A 25,836-nucleotide genomic window follows, 5' to 3' on the forward strand; every position below is an offset into this window, starting at 1 on the left:
GTTTTATTCATAGCAACCAACAACTTGTTGAGTTGAGACAAAATATACATTTAAGAATGTCACTTGTAATCTAATTTTGAAGAAGAACCATATTATTTGTTTTAATTAGAAGAACACTCCAATAATATTTTTGAGATTACAAATGTAAACTATTTTGTGCTTATACATAATGTAGCTAACCCTTTAAACAAAAAGCTTAGCATTTAAAATATTGCTAAATTAAGTTAAATATTTCTATAATCGGCTTGATACACCACCCATTTAAACTCGCTTTAAACCCCGAGTAATGAAACGTTTCACACTTGTAATTTTGATGCGAGGTTAACTGCTTTTTACCAGGGGTTATAAAACCCTGCCCTGAACTCTGCAAAACTTGTACAGTGTAACGGTGAGGTGATAGAATGTTACGACTAGAGCAACCGATAACTAATCGCCTGCCTCATTCACGGACTGTTGCGGAAACGGACATAAAAAGTAGTTTTAGCGTTTGAGGGGGAAATTTCGAGAAGTGTGAAACGTGAATAAAGATAACATTGCATTTACCCGGTGTTTAAAATGACCCAGAGTTAAGTATTTGTGAAAAGCCTTTTGTATATCCTGCTGGCGCTTATGTTTGCTTGTTTCGGTGCTCCCATGTTACTATGGAGAGCTGTACACACACAAACGCAGTTCAACAACAGTAGCACTTTGCCTTCTGCTGCTTAACGGATATATTTTAATAGTAATGTATAAGTATGCCTACTAATTCAGTGGTAACTGTACGGTATGGTCCATATGAGTCGTGTGGTATTGTCGAGCACAAAACATTTCGACTGGACGGTTTGCAAGGTAACGTTAATCCTTAAAGATGTGTAACAGCTTTGAATAGGTTTCATTAATTTTGTTACGGGTAGCCTATACGTACCGTTTGTAGTAACAATACTATTGTAATCTGGCGGATATATGGTCACTTATACTTTTCCCCCACTTCTAGCTGCCCTAAAAGCCGATGGCCACCAGTGTGTCCTCGAGAAAACAGATGACTGGAATATAGTTGAGCTCATTGTCAATGGAGAGTGCGTCTACACGTGCAACATAACTGACCTTGAGTTTGGTAATTTGCGTCAGCATTTGGAAACCTCTGCTTTCTGAAAGATAACAGATGTTATGTTCACCATGAAGTTTTCCTCTTTGCTCATAGGCGGTGATGGAAGACTTGATCCGCGGTGCCTGGAGGCCATCGACGCAGTGAGGACCGCGTATTAAACAACATCAACATGCCGCGTGTTCGAAATGGAACACTATCATACTTCTTACTGAATACTGCGCAGTCCACTTAAAATAATGGAACAATTAGCTTACTACTTTGCGCATTAAGTGGCATTTTTCAGAATTAAATAAGGCTTAGCTATTTAATGAATACTGTAGTACGCATAATATACTTGAAAAATAAATAAATAAGTGAACCAGATGGCGTTATTCCACTATAAACAGTAAACCAGTAGTAGTTTGCTACATAAATAATGACCTAACTATATTTGTCACGAGATGACATTTGCTTTGTTGTACACTGCTCATTTCAGCACATATAAGTCAGGAAATTAGCATTTTGTGCACAATACACAGTACACACTACATGTATGTAGTGTGTAGCCTACTGTGTATTGTGCACAATATGCTAACACAGCAATTGTAAATTATACTATTTAAAACATAGCCAATGTCTTTAAATCTAGTGAGCTAACTAACATTTGCCTTTTTTGGCATGCATGTTATGATGTGTCTAATGGTGTCCTGCTGTATGTAAAGACGGCACACTGCCTGTGGAGAGACCTCTTATGAATGTGCACACAGGTATATGATTAATGATAAAAAACCAAGCAAACATCCATCGTTTGTCAGTGACACGCAGTTTTATTGCATTATTGCTGTGAAACATCTATCATTCATCACAATCTATCACAGTGAATTAAATTTATGATCTTTTTCCCCCATAACCAATGTCCGGTGTCTACAATATAGGCCTACTAAAACCACATTTTTACAAAAGAAACATTTGCATTCAATTCACTTTCGCAAGTGTCTATCACGTGAATTACTACAGCACAGATTAAAGTAAAATCCAGTTTACAGCTGTTTAGTCCAGCTTGAATGATAAAGATTTAACTGTTTAAGCAGCTAGAATGATCTTTAGTGTATGACCATGTACAAGATTTAGTATAGATGAATTCCACAACAAAAGCAGTTTGCTGAGAATAAGATTGCACAGGAAGATAATGCATCAGATACTTGTGCTTATCAGATTGGTTGTTTAAGTAATTGTTTTGTTACCGCCTTATATTTGTTTCCCAGTCTGTATAGCATTTCAAAGTTGTCACAGACATGTTGACGTTATAAATGTCCTCATTCCCACAAGTCTTAAACTCCACAAGAACCAGAAAGTCTAAAAAGGAAGCATATTTTGTGGAAGCTACAGAGAATATCACCACTGCCACAGAGAATATTGTTACTTGTCTACATGCCATCTGTCTGATGTCTCAGGATGAAGCCAAGTGTGACAGTTATGGAAGACAAGACAAAAAAAATTACTTAAGACAGATAAATGATTTCTGGTACAAATCTACGGCTAAATCTGATACAGAATGAGTACACAAATTTATATTTGCTGTCTTGTGCTCTATTTATCAATGTATTTTAAGAATTTGACATACTTTGGCAACAAGAAAATAACCTTATTATTATATTTAATTTCCACAACTGACACAACAGCATTAAAAACTCCTGCCTTTGAATGCCTCAAGGTTAAACGCAGTGTCCAAGAACCTCTTCAGCTCAGTCACATGAGTGAATTTGTTTCCTGTGGCAGGGGCTGCTGCAGGGTCACGGCCAACATACCTAAAAGTGTAAATAATATTTTAAATTTGGTGCGTCAAAGTTTTAGGCTACACCAAACATTTAGCTTAAAAAGAGACTCACCATATTGGATTCTTATGGTGCACTGTGAGGAAACGTGGCCTTACGTAGTCATAGTACCCCATGTTTTTGTGCTCCTCTTGACACCATACGAGTTCAGCGTTGCTGTATTTCTCAACCTCAGCCTTGATGAGGTCAAAAGGGAATGGTGATATCTAAGAGGAAAGAATATATTTGATTGTGAATAAAGTCATTTTTGGAGTGCTATTTAAACTTATAATCAAGAAACTATAATGGCAACCTGCTCCAATCTGACAATTGCAACATCCTCCTCCAACTGAAGCTGTTTTCTCACTTTTGCCAGCTCATAGTAAACCTTTCCAGTGCAGAATATGACCCTTTTTACTTTTTTGGGGTTTTTCGATGCAGGACTATCATCTGGAATTATCCTTAAGAATTTTGTCCCTGCAATATAGATTAATTAGATACACCCACATGTTATTGCTTAAAGCTGGACAGAGCTCAAACAGCTTGATACAATGTTTCTGTACAAGAATGTTGTACCTGTGATCATCTCATCAAAACTGGAACGGGCCTCTTGCAGCCTCAGTAAAGACTTTGGTGTGAAAATGATCAGCTGAATAAAAAATATGAAAATGTGGTAAGTCAAATAAAGACAAACTGTATATGATTCATTGCATAGAGGAACTTTTGAAACTTCAGGCCAGGGAAAACAAAAATAGTAATATAACACGGCTGTGAAATCAAGCAAAACAGTAAATTAAGAGCACTTTCATACAAAACAAACAATATCATCCCCAGACGCTCACAGTTTAATTTACTCAGGAAGAGATTTTCTCATGCTCCACAAACCTCTGCATTTCTCCACAACAGGGAATCACTTTAGACGATTGCAGTGGCACAGAAGCAAAAGAGGATTGGGGCGTACATTAAACCTTCACATTAAAGTTAAGGCTTAAAGGGATAGTTCACCCAAAAATAAAATTTCTGTCATAAATTTACTCACACTCAAGTAGATCCAAAATCCAAACCTGTATAAATGTCTTTCTTCTGCTGAACATAAAAGAAGATATTTTAGATATTTAATTAATACTATGGAAGTCAATGGGTCCATCAACTGTTTGGTTACCAACATTCTTCAAAAGATCTTATTTTATGTTCAACAGAAAAAATAAACTTGACCAACTAGAGGGTGAGTAAATTATGACAGAAATTTCGTTTTTGGGTGAACTATCCCTTTAAGTTAATAAAGTCCATCTAGTCCATCACAGCAGCTGTGACTCTTATATCTCAAGTCTATCTAAATCTATAATACCAAATGTGCATTCATTAGAATAGCCTGTATATTAGAGTGGCACGATTTATCTGTAAAAGATTGTGATTTTGATTCAAACACCCATGCAATCTCATTCCTAAATGACACTATTCGCCGGTTTCTATTAAACCTTTGACTAATAAATCCCACCGGAACATTCCAATGTGTCCGTGCAGCCGCTGAGCCAGAGCATTATCATACAGTATACTGTAGGTATGAAACAGCTTCACAAACAGTCCTCAACCACAGTTTCATTATTTCAGTTACAATATTCATTATGATCACAGCAGTACAGTTGGGATATAAACACTGATGTCTATGGAAGCGATCGAAAAAGAGGAAATCAATTTTTTAAAGAATTGGCGCTTCAAATGACGATTGTATTGATTGCATCATTACACCATCAAGTGGCGACGAAACAATTGAAGTATTTATGAGTGAGAACTGAATCATTCATTCATACTGCTTTTCAAAATAATTCATTCAAATTGCAGCAATTAACATTTTGTCAGAACTTCTAGCAGATTACATGTTTTATTTAGTTGTCTATTCTGAATTGTGGGAGAATCGTGATCTCTGTTTGAAACAACAACAAAAAAAATCGTGATTCTCAATTTAACCAGAATCGTGCAGCTCTAATGTATACGTATATTGACCGAACAATGAATCCACAAAATACACTGAGAAATGAAATTGTACATGCTAATACTGACACATAGAAAGGAAAAAGGATGGTCTTACTGGCTTCCTGAATGGTAATAAGATTTGCCTTCTAAGCACATGGAAGTAGCTGGCAGGTGTTGAACAATTGACCACGATCCAATTACAGTCATAGAGCTGCTGGACCTCAAAGTCTCCAGTGAATTCCTTAAATGAAGTAAATAAAACACAGTTCATTAAAATGATCTATTAATATCATGTCAAAACTAATTCCATAATGTGTCACAGCAAAAACGTAATAATCCTGTGACATTTCAGAAGATGCCCATTCTTTTAAAACATTTAACATACACACATTACAAGATTGCACAAAGATGGTGTCACTCATTAATTTTACTGATGAATTTGCTAATTACTTCCTTTAAAAGAAAAGGACAATCATAAATTGATTTGACTTTTGGCTGGTTTAGTCAATAGCCCTGTTGATTATGTCTTGTAAATACTGATCATCAGGGTTATAATTAGTACCATTTATGTCTTTACCTATGATGCCCTGCCACTGGGACTGACATACTGCTGAGACTAAAAAGGAAAGCAGTATTAACAAGAACTATATTAAGCATCGAACCAATTGGCAATCAGTGAAGTGTGTCCGTTTCAAACTACCTGTGGCCATCAGCATGAGGCATGACCGGAAGGGCCACTTACCGGATAGCGATCAGGGTCATCCTTGCTCATCTGCAGGAAGCGCTCAGGCCGTGCTGACGAGTGCTCCGGGCCCTGCTCATTAGTGCAAACACACCAGCGCTAATGAGTGTAGGTCTATCAAACGCCACACTAAGCTAAAGAATTATAGCCTCATTTATTGGCTCAGACCAAACTTGAGTCATCATTATTGATTCTAGTACAGCTATTCTGCTTTTGAGTGAGGAGAAGGATTGAAAAAAATGTTACCCTGCGTTTTAGCCATGCAGGAAATTAGATTCAGTGGTCAATAGGACTGCTGTGATCTACATAACTGACTCTAAAAATAACACTTGCTTTGATATGGTCTAATAGGGCAAAAGCAGAAATAAGAAACAAGTTAAATAATACATGATATTTATGCTGCTGTCTTGTGTGTTTTCAATTACATATGCAAGGAAAACAGATACTTGCTTTGCGTCTTATGTTTACCAACATACAAGGGTTGCACTTTATTTCCATAATCCATTTTACACATTCTACTAAGTAACTTTGCAACTACATGTCAACTAACTCTCATTAGAGAGTCAGTAGATGGTTAGGTTAGGGGTTAGTAGAATACTGTAAGTTGGCATGTAGTTGCAAAGTTACTAATAGTCAGTCTGTTAAAGGAAGCATCACAATAAAGTGTTAGCAGATAATAAACAGGCAGTCTACTAATACTCTAATGACATGCAAATTTACTTATTAGTAGTAGAATGTCTAAAGTGGACAATCGAAATAAAGTGTTACCCATGCAAATGTTCCATTTGCAATATTATGCCACTTATATAATATATAAAAGGGCATGCCATCAGCAGACTCACCATTCCCTCCATCCCATGTGGCAACAGTAAAACGATGCCATTGTGTCGGACCCACTTGGCCTGGCCTGGACAGATGAACTGGTCAATGATGCACTGGGCTGTGTTTTGGAAGTCGCCAAACTGAGCCTCCCAGCACACCAGGGCATTAGGACTAGCCATTGCAAAACCAAGCTCAAAACCTAAATTAAAAAAACAGAATCCTTTTTTTTTTTTGTCCAAAGTATTCGGAGTATGGTTTTTGCAAGGGGATGTGTCGGTGAAAATTGGGCTTTTGGGAAAAATTGCTCTGTACAAGCTGATCATTTCTGAGGGTAATTTTACAGGTATCAGAAACAGGGAATACCTTGGATGATTTCAATTTCTGTGCACTCTGATTGATAACCAGATGGAAATTAAGCACAGGTGGTGCTTACCCAAAACCCCATATTCAGACAGGGAGCTGTTGCACACTGTGTAGAGAGCCTGGTCTTGCCACAGGTGGTTCATCGGAACGCAGAAGCGCTTATCAACTTCCTGATCATGCAAGACATGGTGACGGTGACTGCAAAGATAAGGTCAAAAATTCAAGAAGCAGTAAACAGGGTAAAAAAAAGATACCTATTTCTTGATTCCATTTTTTTTTACATGTATATTTATAAATATTCACATAACATATACAGAAAATGGGACACAGACAGATATGCATGCGTGTGTGTGTGTGTGTACCGTCACTTACATACTGTCATTTTTGATGAAATTAATGTAATCTCAGTTTGGGGTCAGTAATATTTGTATCTATTTATTTATTGGGTTTTTTTTTGTAAGACAATCCTTTTATTCAGCAAGGATGCATTAATTTGATCAAAAGTGAAGGTAGAGACTTTTACATTGTTACAGAATATTTCTATTTCAAATTGTTCTACTTTCTATTCATCAAAGAATCCTGAAAAAAAAATGGTTTAACTGTTTAATCCTGAAAAAACACGGTTTAAACAAAAATATTAAGCAGCACAACTGTTTTCAACATTGATAACAGTAAAAAAAATGCTTCTCGATCAACAATTCAGCTTCTTAGAATGATTTCTGAAGGACCATGTGACACTGAAGACTGGATTAATGGCTTCTGAAAATTCAGCTTTACCATCACAGGAATAAATCACATTTTAAAATAATAGAAGAGTTATTTTAAATTGTAAAAAATGTTTTAACATTACTGCTTTTACTCTATTTTGTACCAAATTTCAGCCTTGGTGAGCATAAGATACTTCTTTTAAAAACATGTTTTAAAAATCTTATCGACCCCAAACTTTTGAACGGTAGTGTCTGTATAAAATATATGTAAAAGAAAATAAAACCTACTGACACCCAGATTCTGTGAATTCTGGAAGAAGCTTAAGGAATACCATCTTAAGGAATATTTTCTTAAGCTGTAATGTCAAACCTCAGAACAGAGGCACTCTAACTCTTTATGTCGTATCAGTGTGAGAGATCATGAACAGTAGTGGATTTGAGACAGGAGATTTGATATGTTTTGCTGGCTTACTCTGATGCGATGTTCAAACCAACCATCAGACCCAGTGCGATTAGACAATCTTTAAAGTCCTTTAAATATCACAGTAATGATGTCCTGCACAGGCCGTCACGACTTACAATGAGTATATAGACATTATATAACATTTAGTACTAACCACGTATTTCCCGCTGGTAATTCACATTTGGCGTATAGGAGCTCCCTTCTTAGATAATCTTGTGAAATGGAGAATGTAACCACAAGGAATGTGTTCAAGCTAATTGGGGTCTGTCTGCTCTGCTCATTTAATCACAAATGTAAATCAAAAGTGGCTCTTTAAGCTAAAGTGTCCTGTCCCTGAGGGTTAGCTCTGGAAAAACAGAGAATCTGGGGAGTAAACAGTGCATCAGCTGTGTGTTGGTTTCATCAATCAAGGGACCAGAGCACAGTACTCAGTGCATTCCCAAACACAGTAGACTGAATCAATTACTCATAGCCATTAACTCCCTGAGTAACAAGCAGAACCAGCAGACTGGAGCACACCAATATGTTCACTCCCAGAGCCTTTGCATGAGAAAAAAAAATATATGCACCAGCAGACAATCTACTTTGATAAAAAGGCTCATAACACACAGAAGCTCTTTTGCTGACGTCTTTTCACTCGCATTTTTCCTTCATTATGCTCTAAGCAAAGCATGAAACTGTCAATTTAGAGAAAATGTAGTCAAAAACTATAAAGTGAACCAGTAAATAATGCTGTTTGTGGTGTGATAAATTCAGCTGCGGTGATGTCTCAGAGTTTCATTGATGTATACTGGTTGCAAAAATGTCTTGCGCAAGACAGAAGCTAACAGACGTGGGAGTATGTGTCTGTACTGCTGTGGGCTGACATAAAACGGGTTTCCTTCAGAAGCAGTACCGTGACGGCACCATGTGGGTGTCTCTCTGACACTCCCAGAGGACTCTATCTGTGTGCGAAAAGCTGACGTCATTTGTCAATGTGTTGACATTTTAGTTTGAATGGAGCCATAAGGCATAAAATATATACTTGGTTATTTTTAGAAATCTAGTCAGTTAAAGTCTACAAAGTGACCAGGGGTCTGTTCTTCTTACCTCGCTAAGATGATTTGACTGCCAGATCTTCTAATCATGATAACCGAACTCTGGCTAATTTGGTTTTTCAAACAAATTTGTGGATTGGATCAAAATATGTCTGCGATTACTGCACGTACTTCTGGTCCCTGAAGAGGGCAGATGCATTGATACTCGAATGCAGCGATTGGCTTGCGTAAAGACAGCAACATAATGACATCATATAATTAAAAAAGACACCTGACGAAAAACTTGACGAATTTCTCGACCTTTATATGAATAAATGTTATAATAGATAAATTAAATGTGCACTATTTTATTTACATACATACATATACATATATTAATGATTTATAGTATTTGTACAGGGGTTACATTTTTATTTCAATTTGTAATTAGCAATTAATACAATTTTACCTTTGAAGCAGATTTGTTATGTGACAGCATTAATATACTAAAAATCGATCTACTGAAGTTTCTTAACGGTCAAGATCAAGTTATCTGCACCTCATGCGCAGCATCAAGCCACTCCCATACTATCTGTCACCACCACTGATCTATATAAATATTTTCAAATAAATGTTTATATTATTACTTAAAATTATTATTACCCCAGGTTCGGTAAGGAACTAATAAAGTAGCAGTGGCTAGGACAGATTTGAAGTATCAATGCCGCTTAAAAAGATGCAATCTAATCCTGTTTACATGAAATAAGCCTGCTCCCAAGCAGGTTTCAGCTTACAAACCTGTTGCTATAACAGCAAGTCCAGGATGAGCGTTGAAGAACCAAACAATCCAAGATCAAGCCAAATCATCAACAATCAAATCCAGCTAACTAAGTTAGCGATGTACGAAGAACGGACCCTAGATACGTGAAATGCCACTGTTTAGAAAGTATATGACAACAACGTATGGTCCACCATAACTGCATGTGCTGAACTTCCATTTTTTGTGTCCTCCATAAATCATATAAAAGAACAAAAGGAAGAAACCACAGTAGTTTCCAATGGAAATGGACTGAATGTCTTACCTAAATGTTCCTCTTTCCACATCTTGTCCACTGAGTCTCACGTGAATACCATCCTTCAGCAAAGAGCCAAAAGCCATGTACTCTGCCAGGGCCCAGTCCACCTTGCGTTTTGCAACCATATCTGCTCGGCCTCGAAGGATCCGTGACAAGCCTGAATTAACATAGATACAGAACGTATAGAAAGTCATAAACTTGTACCTTTTATTGTGACACAGCATTTCCTAGAAAAGGAACGTTTGTCAAGACAGACTTTTTTGATAGATAGATAAGCTTTGTCTGTCCAAGTGAAAAGTTTAGAAGAAAATACATAAACAGAGTCAGAATAGACTGAACATCTGTTTCGAGCTTGGTGAATGCAGCTAAAAAGTTTAACTTTTTTTTTTTAATGGTCTCAGAAGAAAAAAACATAAAAGTATAAAAGTTTAATTTACAAGCATTACGTTTGCAGAATTTTATTTACACAGAAAAACTAGAACATTTTTAATGTTAATTCATATTAAACAGTAAAATAGTTCATATATTTATACAAATACTGGCAAATACTGGTAATGTTTTTGCAATGTACAATTTTTTTTTTTTGCACCAATAACCTCATACCAATCCCTACTGTATCAGATTAAAATTAGCTGAAATATCAATCTCAAAACCATGATTTATTAAAACATAACGCTAGATTTAAAAAAAACCATCATCTTAGGTATTGCCGTTATCTTTTGAAGATCAAGGTTACAATATATGCAATATGTCTATGCCATATGTGTTTATATTCCTTCCACAGTTCATGCTCATGAGAAGCAAACCCATAAGAGTAGTCTTACTTTTCATACACAATATCACACTGGAATAAAGCATCATTATGTGTCAGAAATAAGTTTGCCGGTGGGATGGTTTGATGCTCGGAGGTAGTTGTGCTTAGAGGCAGGCAATAAGCAGAGTTTAGCTGGAGGGCTATGGTAGTTAGGGTGATTTAGCAGAATTTAAGGCTGCCAGATTGGAGTCGGCTCTTTAAGTGCAATGGTCCCATAGTGCAACTCCATCAATCCACTATAGCTCCCATGCGTCCCCTGCTCAGAGAAAGAAAATGATGACCCGTGAGGAGAATATCAGAAGTGTAAGGATCATCTGTTCCACACCATTAGCACCATCATCCTGCAATGCTTTGATGTCAGTTTCCAGGGTTTTGTCCTTAGTGGTTAAAGCTTAAAAGTGCATACAGTAAGATATAATCTAGTTGATAAACTGACAGCTTGTAACAGCCTCTGGGACTCCACAGCAATAATTCAAGTGATAGTTCAAGCAAAAGTGAAAATTCTTTCAACCATCATGTCTTTTTGAAACCTGTATGACTTTCTTTCTTGTATTCTGAAAGGCTCTTTTCCAAACAAGTCCATAGTGATTACAAAATGTCAAGCAAAAGATTTTCAGTTATTTTCATTTCTTAGCTATTATATGGCATCAAAAGATTCAAATGTATTAAAATATAACATAATAGTTGTATGGACTATGCTTTTATAGTGTATTTTTGGAGACTGACAGGACGGCCCCCATCCATTCCCTTGCTCAAGGGTATAATGGTGATAGTTCAGGGATCAAGCTCTTCCAGGGTTTCAACCTACAACCTTTCAGTTACTGGCCTAGATTTTCACCCACTGGGCTAAAACCCAGTTTAAGAAATCATACTTGTATAATTTTAGATGGAAATTGTGAATTCAACACTGCCACAATCAGACTTCTGAATTGAATGCGTACCCATCTAAATACCTGAAACTCACCACTGTGAATGGCAAAGTCCTTTAGAGGGACTGAACTGGCTACCGCACCAATGTGCCCGAGCACCTCTTCGCTTAGTCCAGTGGAAGGGCAGCTCATGCTCTTTGGCTCTCCATCTGGTTTGAAGAAGTCTTAAACACAAAACAGAGCACATATAACCACTAATCCGTGGCTCCGGGAGACTGGGGCCCAATAGGGGGCCTCTGCAAACTTTCAAGGGGGCCTAAAGATAAAATAAGACAAAACAAGCAACATATTTCTTATTTTAATTCACCCCCTGAAGAACCATTTGTTTTGCAGGATTTCCATAGTCTTGGAAAACCTGGATACGTGATTTCTATACCTGGAAATGTCTTAAATTATCTTAAAATGCCATGTGCATTTATATAAAGAAAAAACATTTTACTAGTTATGCCAAGCTCTAAAATATTTTGTTGAGAAGAAATTGTGACAAAAAAAAAAGATGTTTATCCTTAATGTTTACCCAATACTTTACGAATGACTGGAAAATTAATTGGTTAAAAAAAGAGTGGGAATTCTGAAGAACATTCAGCTCCTAAAACTTCTGAAATTCAATGATTTTAGTTACTACTTTAATGTACAAAAACTAGTAGAGCCCATAGACTAAAACACGTTTAAAACTAGGACTAAGGAGCTTTCGAATATTGTTGAGCACAATGGAGGGCCTCTGAGTCAAAATGGTTGAGAAACACTGGTTTAAATCCACGCCTGGTATCTATAAAGTCCTCAAAATGTACCTGGCCACGGAGAGTCAAGCCAGTGGCGGATGTGTAGGATCTTCTCATCTTTAGAGCTGGTATATGCCTCCTCACAGATCTTGTCATATTTAGCAACCTCCTCCTGAAAACAATTCACAGTACAGCATCAGCCCGCCATCCACTATATTCATCAAAAACCCAGACACATGACACATTTGTGACAAATTATTAATTAATGATTCATGGCACCTATGTGCTACGGCGTAGAGAAAACAGCAAGATTCCAGTCACAATTTATTCTCTAAGTGAAATCCCCAGAGCTATGTCAGCGAGTGAAGAGTGACAGGGATGCAGTTGTAAATAAAACGAGCTGTCGCCGGGCGAGACAAGGTGTCAGCTATCCGCACTGGAGGGATGGTTTGGTCCGACGATTGTGGTTTCTACGGCGACACAAATCTGATGGTGGTTGGGAGGGGAGGGGCGGCTAGCTTTGAGCCCGGGGAATGAGAGCCTGGGTCATCGGGTGAAGTATGAAACGTGTCATAGCCAGAGCGAAAAGACATTGGCTGAGCATCTGAACACAACCTTCATCAATTGTCAGGAAACAATATATAAACGGCACAGGAAACCCATCACTCCTAATAGGCCAGGAAAACAACAGCTGTGGAAAAGATGCTTTAGATGAGTTAAAAAGGTCAATTAGGGTGACCTGTGGGAGGAACAACAGCAGGTGGACATTTTCACATTACATAATGGCCCAATAATGAGATTTCCATAGAGTGAGACACAAACCTCAAACTCTTGCAGTGTTACAACTCCCTCAGAGATGAGCTTGTCGGCATATATCTTCAGCACATGTTCCTGTTTGCAGATCTGTTTGTACATGAGGGGTTGAGTGAACATGGGCTCATCCATCTCATTATGTCCAAACCGCCGGTAACACACCTATAAAACACATCACCAATGTCATTTTACATGTGATAAGATACAAATTCAGTATCATTAATTCAAAACAATTTATATTACCAGTGTCTACTTAAGATCCGATGTCCATCCCATTTTCACATCTTGCCATTCTTTGCTACATCTTTATCAGTTAGGAATGAAAGTTTATTTAATATATTTTAGATATAATTTAAGATATAGTTTTAGTTCAAGAGCCCATGTATTCTTCGCTAATGGCCTCATAGCAGGCTATTCCTGAAGGCGATTCTTCAGCTAGTTTTCCCTTTCCGAAGTGCCATTCAATGGTGCAAAGACGCTGTTTTGAATTAGTCAATTCTCAGTGTGCTTTTCAGACAGGCTGTCAGTCTGAATATTAAGGGCCATTCACACAAAGAAAAATGACTTTAAGCATGAAGTTTTAAAAATCGCTTTAACTATAAGAGAATATAGTTAAAGCGCCTTAAATGAATACATTGTTTAAATTAATAAACAATTGAAACAAAGTTATTTAATAGTTAAATAACTTTGTAATTTGTACAGTGGGGAGAACAAGTATTTGATACACTGCCAATTTTGCAGGTTTTCCTACTCACAAATTACAGACCTCTACATGCTTTGTATCATAGGTACACTTCAACTGTGAGACGGAATCTAAAACAAAAATCCAGATAATCCCATTGTATGATTTTTAAATAATTAATTTGCATTTCATTGCATGACATAAGTATTTGATCACCTACTAACCAGTAAGAATTCCGGCTCTCACAGACCTGTTAGTTTTTCTTTAAGAAGCCCTCCTGTTCTCCACTCATTACCTGTATTAACTGCACCTGTTTGAACTCGTTACCTGTATAAAAGACACCTGTCCACACACTCAATCAAACAGACTCCAACCTCTCCACAATGGCCAAGACCAGAGAGCTGTGTAAGGACATCAGGGATACAATTGTAGACCTGCACAAGGCTGGGATGGGCTACAGGACAATAGGCAAGCAGCTTGGTGAGAAGGCAACAACTGTTGGCGCAATTATTAGAAAATGGAAGAAGTTCAAGATGACGGTCAATCTCCCTCGGTCTGGGGCACCATGTAGGATTTCACCTCGTGGGGCATCAATGATCATGAGGAAGGTGAAGGATCAGCCCAAAACTACACGGCAGGACCTAGTCAATGACCTGAAGAGAGCTGGGACCACAGTCTCAAAGAAAACCATTAGTAACACACTACGCCGTCATGGATTAAAATCCTGCAGTGCACACAAGGTCCCCCTGCTCAAGCCAGCGCATGTCCATGCTCGTCTGAAGTTTGCCAATGACCATCTGAATGATCCAGAGAAGGAATGGGAGAATGTCATGTGGTCTGATGAGATGAAAAAGATTGAGCTTTTTGGTCTAAACTCCACTCGCCGTGTTTGGAGGAAGAAGAAGAATGAGTACAACCCCAAGAACACCATCCCAACCGTGAAGCATGGAGGTGGAAACATCATTCTTTGGGGATGCTTTTCTGCAAAGGGGAAGGGCGACTGCACCGTATTGAGGGGAGGATGGATGGGGCCATGTATCGCGAGATCTTGGCCAACAACCTCCTTCCCTCAGTAAGAGCATTGAAGATGGGTCGTGGCTGGGTCTTCCAGCATGACAACGACCCAAAACAAACAGCCAGGGCAACTAAGGAGTGGCTCCGTAAGAAGCATCTCAAGGTCCTGGAGTGGCCTAGCCAGTCTCCAGACCTGAACCCAATAGAAAATCTTTGGAGGGAGCTGAAAGTCCGTATTGCCCAGCGACAGCTCCGAAACCTGAAGGATCTGGAGAAGGTCTGTTTGGAGGAGTGGGCCAAAATCCCTGCTGCAGTGTGTGCAAACCTGGTCAAGAACTACAGGAAACGTATGATCTCTGTAATTGCAAACAAAGGTTTCTGTACCAAATATTAAGTTCTGCTTTTCTGATGTATCAAATCCTTATGTCATGCAATAAAATGCAAATTAATTACTTAAAAATCATACAATGTGATTTTCTAGATTCCGTCACTCACAGTTGAAGAGTACCTATGATAAAAATAATAAATATTCTCCATGCTTTGTAAGTGGAAAAACCTGCAAAATTGGCAGTGTATCAAATAATTGTTATCCCCACTGTATTTGTGCATTTCTGAAATACATAACTTGGAGACTGTGCGTGGTTTATCGTGTCTGGAGGCTCGAGAAACCACGGAGAGAGTGTGCATGTGGAGGTCAGGTATCTGGGCTACCACTTGGGCCAAGGGCAGGTGCGTCCACAAATTGATTAGACGGCAGCGGTTGCAACCTGCCCGAGACCTAAGACCAAAAAGGAGGTGAGACAGTTCCTGGGGCTAGCAGGATATTATAGGAGGTTTGTGCCCAATTATTCGGAACTCGCTAGCCCGCTGACTGATCTCACTAAAAAGGAAGCGCCAGATCCGGTCCAGTGGACGGAGCGGTGTCAGCAGGCCCTCACCCAGATAAAGGCTGCTCTATGTGGTGGGCTGATAATGGGCTCCCCGGCCTGAGTCGGGCGGTGGGGGTATGTGCCAGGGGGGGCGTGGTTTAGCGAGGTCTGTGACGGGAGAGAGAGCCGGCAGACAGGTGCGCCGTAAGTGGGTCAAGTGCAAAGCATAAACACCTGTGTCTTGTTTCAGTAATGGGCTGGAGAGACCGAATATAAACCACCCGGGAGAGGTGTTCAGGGAGAGAGAGTGTCTGGAGGCTCGGGAAACCACGGAGAGAGTGTGCTGAAGCTCAGGAGAGCGTTGGACTGTGCCTTGAGAAAGTTTGAGTTTATTGTGAACGCCAGTGGGCGTGACTTATGTTGGGTAATGAAAAGAGTATAATAAAAGAAACCCGAGTCTCCAACAAGCCGACCCTGCCTTCTTCCTTCCTTATCCTGATCGAACGTGTTACAGAGACCTTCACCTCTGATAACAGATCACTCTAAATTGTAATGTAGACACATGCATTTTCTGTAAAGCTGCTTTGAAACGATATGTATTGTGAAAAGCGCTATACAAATAAATGTGAATTTAATTTAATTGAATATCGGAGTCCACACCACAATAATATCATTGGAAATTGGAACAACTTTCAGAGCGTTTTTTATCCCAGCTGATGAATAATAAGACACTGACAGCCAATAAAAATCCTTCCTATTACTTAATATAAAAGTTATTGTTGTAGTTCATTCTTATTGTGAACTAGTCTTTAGTAGTGAGGACATTTCACTCAAACAATTAATTCAGTAACGTTTCGTTTTGTCATTCACTCAACTGATTCGTTCAAAAACACTGATTCATTCACAAAAGAAACACCACTGTTAAAATGTTAAAAACTGCACAATGTTTTTCCCTGACATATTCTGATATGTTTTTAAATTATATATTATTTAAATATCTGTCCATGGCCCCCCAGCATTAACTTCACGGTCCACTGGTTGAAACCCCTAAGTGTAACAGAAAAGATTGTGATACTAAACCAGAAAAATAAATCTTGTGTAATCAAGCATTATAGCAGTCCAAACAAGTGATTTATTTTATGGTTCAGTGATATTTTAATAATATGTATGACGTGTCGTCACAGTATTTACCAGGTCAATCACCACATCTTTGTTGAAAGTGTTTCTCCATTCTACAGCAACCTTGCACACATACATCACAGCCTCTGGGTCATCAGCGTTGACATGGAAGATGGGTGCGTTGACCACACGAGCCACGTCCGTTGGGTAGGGAGAGGACCGTGCCATTCGAGGATCTGTGGTGAATCCAATCTGGCAACATCAGATAACACTCATCAATCTACGACATATTAAAAGGTCAGGGGTTAAGGTTTTGCAGAAGGCTACTCCTCAAATCGATTCTAATAGGAAAATCTGATGTTGGATGTCAACCTGATTATTGACCACAACATGGATGGTGCCATGAGTTGTATAGGAAGGCAGTTCACTGAGATGGAAGGTTTCATATACGACTCCCTGACCTGCAAATGCAGCGTCACCATGCATGAGAATGGACATCACCTGCAAAGAAAGGAATTCCTGGCTTCAAAATGCTGTTTTTGGTTTGTATTCATCCAACATGCCATTATACAGCAGGAAAAAGCGGAATATGTGGTTATGTCTTGCAGTGGTTCAACTTTAAAGACAATCTGAAGATAAAAGTACAACCCTCCTTCCTTCAGTGTCTCCTCTGTAGAACTGCTCTGCCTTAGCCTTGCCCTGAACGACAGGATCTACCGCCTCCAGGTGAGAGGGGTTAGCCATCAGAGACAATGTGATATTCTTATCCGTTTCCCTGTTGATCCGTTCATGGTACATCCCCAAATGATATTTCACATCTCCTGAACCCTACAGTATATAAAAGTGAGGAATGTACATCAGAAGCACAATAAGACAAAATCCGATATGACAAAAACATCTTTCATCATATTACCTCATCTGCAGCCTCAAGTTTGGGATCAAACTGACAGAATATCTGATCCAAATCTTTGCGAACTACATTGGCCAGGACATTCAGTCGGCCCCTGTGTGAATCAGAGGTTGTGTTATTATTGCTGGGGTGGATTCATAAAAGCAGGGTGAGATTGAAAGGAGCAGGTTTTCATGGTACCTGTGAGGCATTCCCATAATTACACTCTCTATACCAGCTTCGCTGGACTTGTCGATGATCATCTTCAGGGCAGGGATGAGGACCTCACAGCCTTCCAAACCAAATCGTTTCTCTGAAGACCATTTGCGAGCAAGAAAGTCCTCAAACCTAGAACATTGAATCATTGCCATAGCCATTATCCATTATCATAACATTCATTCATTGTCAGTTTTACTTTGCTGAATTCAATTCAATTATATATTAATTCTAATATACATCACACACACACAACCACGACTTCCCAAAATATGGTTTAAGCAGAGAAAAATAAGTCTCTAATAAAGAACCAAGAAAACAACACATAGTACATTATTTTAAAGATATGCACCGTGTTGAGCGAACCAGCCTGGCCAGCAAGGTCCTCTTCTCTCTGTCAGAAAATGTCATGATTCCTGGAGTCTCAAACTTCTGTCGGATCCATTGGCACTGCTCCATATTGTTGATAAACATGAATTCCACTCCAGTATGTCCACAGTATGATGTCTGGAACATTCCAAGCACATTCATTTATTAATGCATTCATTTTTGAAGTATAATTAAACATCATATAATATAAGCGATGAGCTTGTCATATTTACCCAAATTACATCCTTTCAGAATAGCTAGTGAATGTCATATCTGAATCAATCCAGTCACAAAACCAGCTAATGAGAAATGAGGAAGGAGTGTTTCATCTCAAATACTGGGTGATAATCACAGTAATCCAGCATCTACCCACCTCAAGTCTGTGTATGATTTCTCTCAGTGGGAGTGTGCCTTCATTTCCCCCAATAAATGTGGTTAGTGGCAACTGAAATGATTTATCGAGATCAGATTCTCCCAAGCCGTACGACTCTAAAGATTAAAGAGGAGAAGCATGGTAAAGCAAAAACCGCAACAGAAAAACACTGTAATGAAATGTAAGAAGGCCCCCACCATGTTCCTTTTTAAACCAAATATTATGATTTACAGTGAAGTAAAGATGTGTTGATTATGGTTCCAACAAGTTACTCAAACACAGTTTCCTTTACAGTCGATTTAATCTTAAAACTACAATTTTTTTTTAGAATACAGTAATTCTTTCACTGTGTTGAATTATGATATGTATTTTTGATTACATTTTCATACTATAGACTGTAAACTGTACAATACCGGCTCCCTGTTTGTTTTGAATAGGACATAACTGAAGAATGACTCGCAGTTCAGTGCAGCAGTCAGTTGTGAGCTCAAAAATGACTCTGATTTAAATAGCTTTCTCACAACATGACTGTTTCAAGAATCTATTCACAAATCGGACCTCACAGCTCATGCTGTGTTCGTCGTTGCTTGCAGAAAACACTGGCACACGCTAAAACTGCCTTTTCACTTTTTTCAGACAAAGACCGATTTGAAGTCATTGATTTACAATAGAGAGGAGCTGTGAGGAGTTCCGTTCATTTGTGTATGCAGAATTTGCCGGATGCAGTTTTTTTTTAGCTTTGGTTCATTGAAATATTTAAACTTTTGTGGCTAGACCATATGCGAGCCCCAGAAAGGATGTGATGTATTCTAATCAAAACTGAGATTAGTGAAGAACAAAGTGAGAATTACCATATTATTCACTAAAATGTGATTCTTTGCACTATTGCGGTTGTGAATAATTGTCAAAAATAATTATTAAATAATTTTTAAATAATGATATACGTTAATTAGCCCTAGAAAAGCCTAGACATATTGGCAATCATTTGTTTTGTGTGGATATACTGTATTCATCCATTCATTATTCACATGAATGTATGAATGTATGAATAAAACGGCTGCTCCACAATCAATTTTAAGATGATATACAGCGTAACCGTATAAAGACCCACACAAAGCTTTCTAGATTAGTTATTGTAACACATCTTTATTTTCCGACACATTTTTAACCATTTCAGTCGCAGCCTGGAGCCCTGATATGTCAATTCTAACTAACATCATTACCAATTTCATGGTTAGTTACACCCCTAAACGGTGAACGAAAACCATGCAATGCAGGCAGTCATAGTAGTTTGCAAATGCATCCTGTAGATAACACTGGGGTCTATCAGTAAGACTGTGTCTCCTCAAGAGAGGAACACACACAAGAGGAGACAGGTGCAAATGTAATTAAAGCCACAGTACAGATAAAGAGGAAAGATGCATCATACCCAAATTAAGAGCCTTCTGGTCCAATACACGCCCTCATTAGCTGCACGAAGGCTATAGGAAAAGCTATGACAAAACCTGACCTGACCGACACATAGAGAGAGTAGTGAGGTAAAAGAGGCATGTTTTGAGAGGTCTTCTCACTGGCTATTACTCTCTCTTTTTCGATCTGTTGTGAGAACATGTGCTACATCCTTCTACTCTGGCGACACTAAAGGCAATAGGACCCGACAGGAGCAAAGGGGAAGATTTATGGGCCTTTATCTCAGATAACATTAACCTGTGCTTGCGATTGAGTCTAGGGCATAGCTCTCCCTTCCAGCCCCTGTCGCTGTCTGGGACTGGGGAATCTGTAATGGCCAAATGAGGAATTGTTTGCTGACCACTTACAAAACTACAGCGCCTAAAAGCAGAAACATCTACGCTCGCTCTCCCCCTTTCCATTAATCGAGCACTATGAGTCACCAAATAACCAAAACGCAAGCATTGGTACAGGCAGTGTTACTAAACTTCATTACAATAATCTTGATCCTTATATAACATGAAGTGCTATCAGCTCTGATTATGAGGTTGTGGAAGCAACTTCCAATGGTCTTCGGAAGCCCTGAGCTAAAATGAAAAGACTGATCTAAAAGATTATACACATGCAGGAACATCTCAGAAACAGCACGGCATTTGGATTTATTTGCAGAGAATTTACACATTCTATACCTTCGGCATATTTAATGGTTTGTATTTTACATTTTAATGATATGGGGCTCGCAATTTGTCATTTGATGAATGGTCTAATAACTGGAAGTCCTCACTTTGCAATGAAAGAGTTTTTTCAGTCGGCTCCAACAATCTAATTTTCCTTTCATAATTAAAAAGGAGATGTATGCAGCGGATGGGTGCAGCTTTGTTGCTACAGTAACGTATAAACACAGTGGCTGGGGTTGGCAAGGTCAGCCACCAATTACATTACACACAGCTCCGGTAGCTTGAGCTGGCTTGTAATGCAAGCAAGAACTGTAGCGCTGACAATAGACAAAATAAACAACAAAGATAAAGATTGAAAGTATGTGTAGATAAAATAAAATATTTAAAAAATCATTTTTAAAAGCCTGAAGTCTGTGGGTCAATATCATATACTGTAAGACTTTTTTTTTTTTTTAATCTAGTTTAAAACACATGTTCAAGTTCTTAGAAATAAACTATTTGCATTTATGTTGGTTTTATGATATTTATATATATATTTTTTAAAATATTTTTTTGTATGATTTTCAATAGAAGTTTCAATTTAATAACTTCATGTCTTTCAATATCATAAACACTGCATCACATTTTTGAGGAGTCAACCACATGACATTTTACAACCTGAGTTAGCCTTACCTTGTCATAAAAAAGAGATTTATTGATCTTGACACACAGTAATGAGGGTCTGCCCTTTTTATATATAACATTTTATTTGTTTTTATTTTACATTATACAGTGGGGAGAACAAGTATTTGATACACTGGCGATTTTGCAGGTTTTCTTACTTACAAAACATGTAGAGGTCTGTAATTTTTATCATAGGTACACTTCAACTGTGAGAGACGGAATCTAAAAATCCAGAAAATCCCATTGTATGATTTTTAAATAATTAATTTGCATTTTATTGCATGACATAAGTATTTGATCACCTACCCACCAGTAAGAATTCCGGCTCTCACAGACCTGTTAGTTTTTCTTTAAGAAGCCCTCCTGTTCTCCACTCATTACCTGTATTAACTGCACCTGTTTGAACTCGTTACCTGTATAAAAGACACCTGTCCACACACTCAGTCAAACAGACTCCAACCTCTCCACAATGGTCAAGACCTGCACAAGGCTGGGATGGGCTACAGGACAATAGGCAAGCAGCTTGGTGAGAAGGCAACAACTGTTGGCGCAATTATTAGACAATGGAAGAAGTTCAAGATGACGGTCAATCTCCCTCGGTCTGGGGCACCATGCAAGATTTCACCTCGTGGGGCATCAATGATCATGAGGAAGGTGAAGGATCAGCCCAGAACTACACAACAGGACCTGGTCAATGATCTGAAGAGAGCTGGGACCACAGTCTCAAAGAAAACCATTAGTAACACACTACGGCGTCATGGATTAAAATCCTGCAGCGCACACAAGGTCCCCCTGCTCAAGCCAGCGCATGTCCATGCTCATCTGAAGTTTGCCAATGACCATCTGGATGATCCAAAGGAGGAATGGGAGAAGGTCATGTGGTCTGATGAGACAAAGATAGAGCTTTTTGGTCTAAGCTCCACTCGCCATGTTTGGAGGAAGAAGAAGGATGAGTACAACCCCAAGAACACCATCCCAACCGTGAAGCATTGAGGTGGTCACATCATTCTTTGGGGATGCTTTTCTGCAAAGGGGAAGGACGACTGCACCGTATTGAGGGGAGGATGGATGGGGCCATGTATCGCGAGATCTTGGCCAACAACCTTCTTCCCTCAGTAAGAACACTGAAGATGGGTCATGGCTGGGTCTTCCAGCATGACAACGACCCGAAACACACAGCCAGGGCAACTAAGGAGTGGCTCCGTAAGAAGCATCTCAAGGTCCTGGAGTGGCCTAGCCAGTCTCCAGACCTGGACCCAATAGAAAATCTTTGGAAGGAGCTGAAAGTCCGTATTGCCCAGCGACAGCTCCGAAACCTGAAGATTCTGGAGAAGGTCGGTATGGAGGAGTGGGCCAAAATCCCTGGTGCAGTGTGTGCAAACCTGGTCAAGAACTACAGGAAACGTATGATCTCTGTAATTGCAAACAAAGGTTTCTGTACCAAATATTAAGTTCTGCTTTTCTGATGCATCAAATACTTACAGTATGTCATGCAATAAAATGCAAATTAGTTACTTAAAAATCATACAGTGTGATTTTCTGGATGTTTGTTTTATATTCCGTCACTCACAGTTGAAGAGTACCTATGATAAAAATAACTTCTACATGCTTTGTAAGTGGGCAAACCTGCAAAATCTGCAAAATTCAAATGATTCTGAATGATTGACCAAAATTCTTAATGATTTTTTTCAACAATTTTATTCTTTTAATAAGGCTTTTTCTTCATGACGGTTTCAGGACAGGTCTTGACTTTATGCCCCTCAAAAATAAAATACATTTTACAATATAATATAAATAAAATAAATTGTATCCAGACATCTTGTAGAAGATGACAATGTCTATTCAAGTCACTGTATACTGTATATGAATTGCATTTTTAATGACTGGACAAAAGAAAATGACATTGTCATTGACATTGTTTTAAAAGTTTGTACAATACAATATATTTAACAGTAAATAGAAGTTTCTATAGAGAGTTTCTGTAAAGAGAAGTGTATTACTCAGCAGCTGCAGTATTGAATGGTGGTGAGGGAGAGGCTAAGGATACAGAGAATAATAACAAAAAAGGATATAGCCTCATAAGGATGAGCCTCAAGCAAGGAACTAAGTCAGCATTTATCAAATTTCTTCAGAACAAAGATCCTTCTTTAAGTAGGACAGTGAAAGGAAGAATTATGAAGTTAAATATTAGTGGGAAATATGCTAAATGGATATAATCTTACCAAGCTTGTCAATTGACGTGATCAAATCTGAGGGAACAAAGGAATTCAGGTCAGCAGTAAGGATGCCAAGAGGGTCCAGCCTGGCCACATGGTGACCACGTACCTAAAGGGGGTAAAACGCAATGATAGAATGTGATTTGCTCTCTTCATACCCAAAGGAAAGCATGAAAGAACCAGAAGCGAGACTGAGCCAGGAAGTAACTAGAGGATATATGACCCACACAAATATGAGCCAGCGTGTCACATGACTAACAAATCTCATAAGGATTCACAATAAGTTAAACATACAATCCCAAAAGGCTGGCAACAGGAGATGGAAAGAAAATGCTGGCTTTGCCAAAAGACTGAATTTAATAAATCCCTACGATACTTCATCTAATTAATTAGCGGATGCAGAAAAAATGTTACCACCTGTTTTGATTCAAGCAATCTCTTTGATATTTTCATTTTCAAAAGGGAAAAAAATAGTCTAATTAGGTTTGAATTAATCACGTGATTTGCATAACTACACAGGGACACTCTAAAATGTACGGATGTACAGGCGCGTCTTTGATTTGTTGCAGTCCAGTGCCAGTGTATATGATTGGATTGACTTATACAAAATAATTTATGGTGTATTGGATACTCTAAACTGAAAATTATCCCCTGAAATTCGGCATTTCTGCCTCTGATCATCTGTCTGAAGACCCGTTCATACCAAGAATGATGAACTGTGAAATGATAACTATATTAGCATCCACACCAATGGATGATAACATTCTGTTTATTATCAGTGCATGCTGAAGTTCCATCATCTGGTGTTTTAAATGCTCAAGCTCTTGTTCTGAAAGTGATTTCAATTATATCTTTGTTGTTATTGTTATAGCTACAGTATTTTGCAGATTTTGCTATTTTTGCTATTGCCATAGTTTGGGATTTTTAAGACTTTAAGTTTGAAGTTCTTGCTCTTGATGTGAACAGGCCTTAACCCAGAGCTACTCACTTTACCTGATAGGCTCTGATAAGAGTGTGGACTGCCAAATGATCCTCCACCACCTTCTGTGACATGGCAGGTGTCTGAGACTGGCCTCTCCCTGGAGCAGCGAAGACAGACGCTTCTCTCCAGATTCTTCTGACTGCTGACTTGGGCGTTACGGAAGTATGCATCCCAAGACTGTTGCAATATAACAAGAACATATTTCAAAAGGTCAAATCTTCTTATTTACTAGTTCAAACAAAAAGCTTAAAGGTTTTCTGATGTTTCTGACATTATAATTCCATATGACTGTGGAACACTAAAGGAGATGTTCAGCAAAATGTCCAAGATGTTTATTTTCTCCAGTCCCCATTCACTTTTATCGTACAAAGCAGCTTAAACATTCAGCGAAATACCACATATAAGCCTGGTATGTAAGCCATGAGTAGGCTTAGTTAAATTAGGACATTTAAGTAGCTTTTATAAACATGCCATAGAAAAAAACATTACTGGTGTGCATCTTGAGACAAACAACGGCACTGGCATATTTTAAGTTTATGTCAGTGTGAGTTGCTTTCAGTGAAGACAGCTCAAACATGCATTTTTGTCTGGGACTAGGCTTAAAGGGTTAGTTCACCAAAAAGTAAACATTTTTGGTGAGAGCTCTCGGATTTCATCAAAAACATCTTAATTTTGTGTGCCGAAGGTGAACGAAGGTCTTATGGTTTGGAACGACATGAGGGTAATGACAGAAATTACAGAATTTTCAAACGTATACCCTGAATGAAATGTAAGTTGCTTTGGATAAAAGTGTCTGCAAAATGCATAAATGTAAATCAGGGGTTATTATTAAAATAATGTAAAAAAAACTTGAAACTTATTTTAGCAAGTTAACAACATGTATCATTCTCATTTAGTTTAATTACTAAAATACAACTTAATAAAAGCTAAAACTTAATAAAACAATGTTTTTCATCTTTAAAATGAAATGTAATTATAGACAAAATATTGCTAAATA

At 38.4% G+C, this 25,836-nt stretch overlaps 2 protein-coding genes across 2 annotated transcripts in view; one reads left to right on the plus strand and one right to left on the minus strand.

Moving 5' to 3' along the window:
* Window positions 1–734: 734 nt before the first annotated feature.
* On the plus strand, window positions 735–1,245 carry cUnh10orf53 (chromosome Un C10orf53 homolog; the record flags this gene model as incomplete). Its single annotated transcript, XM_079842584.1, has 3 exons — window positions 735–828; window positions 974–1,093; window positions 1,181–1,245. The coding sequence occupies 3 exons, from the start codon at window positions 735–737 to the stop codon at window positions 1,243–1,245; spliced, it is 279 nt and encodes a 92-aa protein (XP_079698710.1).
* A 630-nt stretch (window positions 1,246–1,875) lies between these two features.
* ogdhl (oxoglutarate dehydrogenase L) overlaps window positions 1,876–25,836 on the minus strand; it is a gene marked incomplete at its 5' end in the record, with an annotated part of 24,378 nt that continues 417 nt past the window's right edge. Inside the window, 23 exon segments of the mRNA XM_079842977.1 lie at window positions 1,876–2,874; window positions 2,956–3,107; window positions 3,194–3,357; window positions 3,457–3,529; window positions 4,970–5,095; window positions 5,597–5,668; window positions 6,439–6,617; window positions 6,852–6,979; window positions 10,050–10,200; window positions 11,822–11,950; window positions 12,578–12,680; window positions 13,331–13,483; window positions 17,078–17,257; window positions 17,378–17,506; window positions 17,654–17,833; window positions 17,919–18,009; window positions 18,096–18,242; window positions 18,463–18,617; window positions 18,853–18,968; window positions 23,864–23,966; window positions 24,851–24,927; window positions 24,930–24,977; window positions 24,980–25,016. Of these exon segments, the coding sequence (XP_079699103.1) occupies window positions 2,751–2,874; window positions 2,956–3,107; window positions 3,194–3,357; window positions 3,457–3,529; window positions 4,970–5,095; window positions 5,597–5,668; window positions 6,439–6,617; window positions 6,852–6,979; window positions 10,050–10,200; window positions 11,822–11,950; window positions 12,578–12,680; window positions 13,331–13,483; window positions 17,078–17,257; window positions 17,378–17,506; window positions 17,654–17,833; window positions 17,919–18,009; window positions 18,096–18,242; window positions 18,463–18,617; window positions 18,853–18,968; window positions 23,864–23,966; window positions 24,851–24,927; window positions 24,930–24,977; window positions 24,980–25,016 (2,817 nt within the window). The 3' untranslated portion in view covers window positions 1,876–2,750.

This window comes from Gobio gobio (genome assembly GCF_949357685.1).
Source record: "Gobio gobio genome assembly, chromosome: 18".
NCBI lineage: Eukaryota > Metazoa > Chordata > Actinopteri > Cypriniformes > Gobionidae > Gobio > Gobio gobio.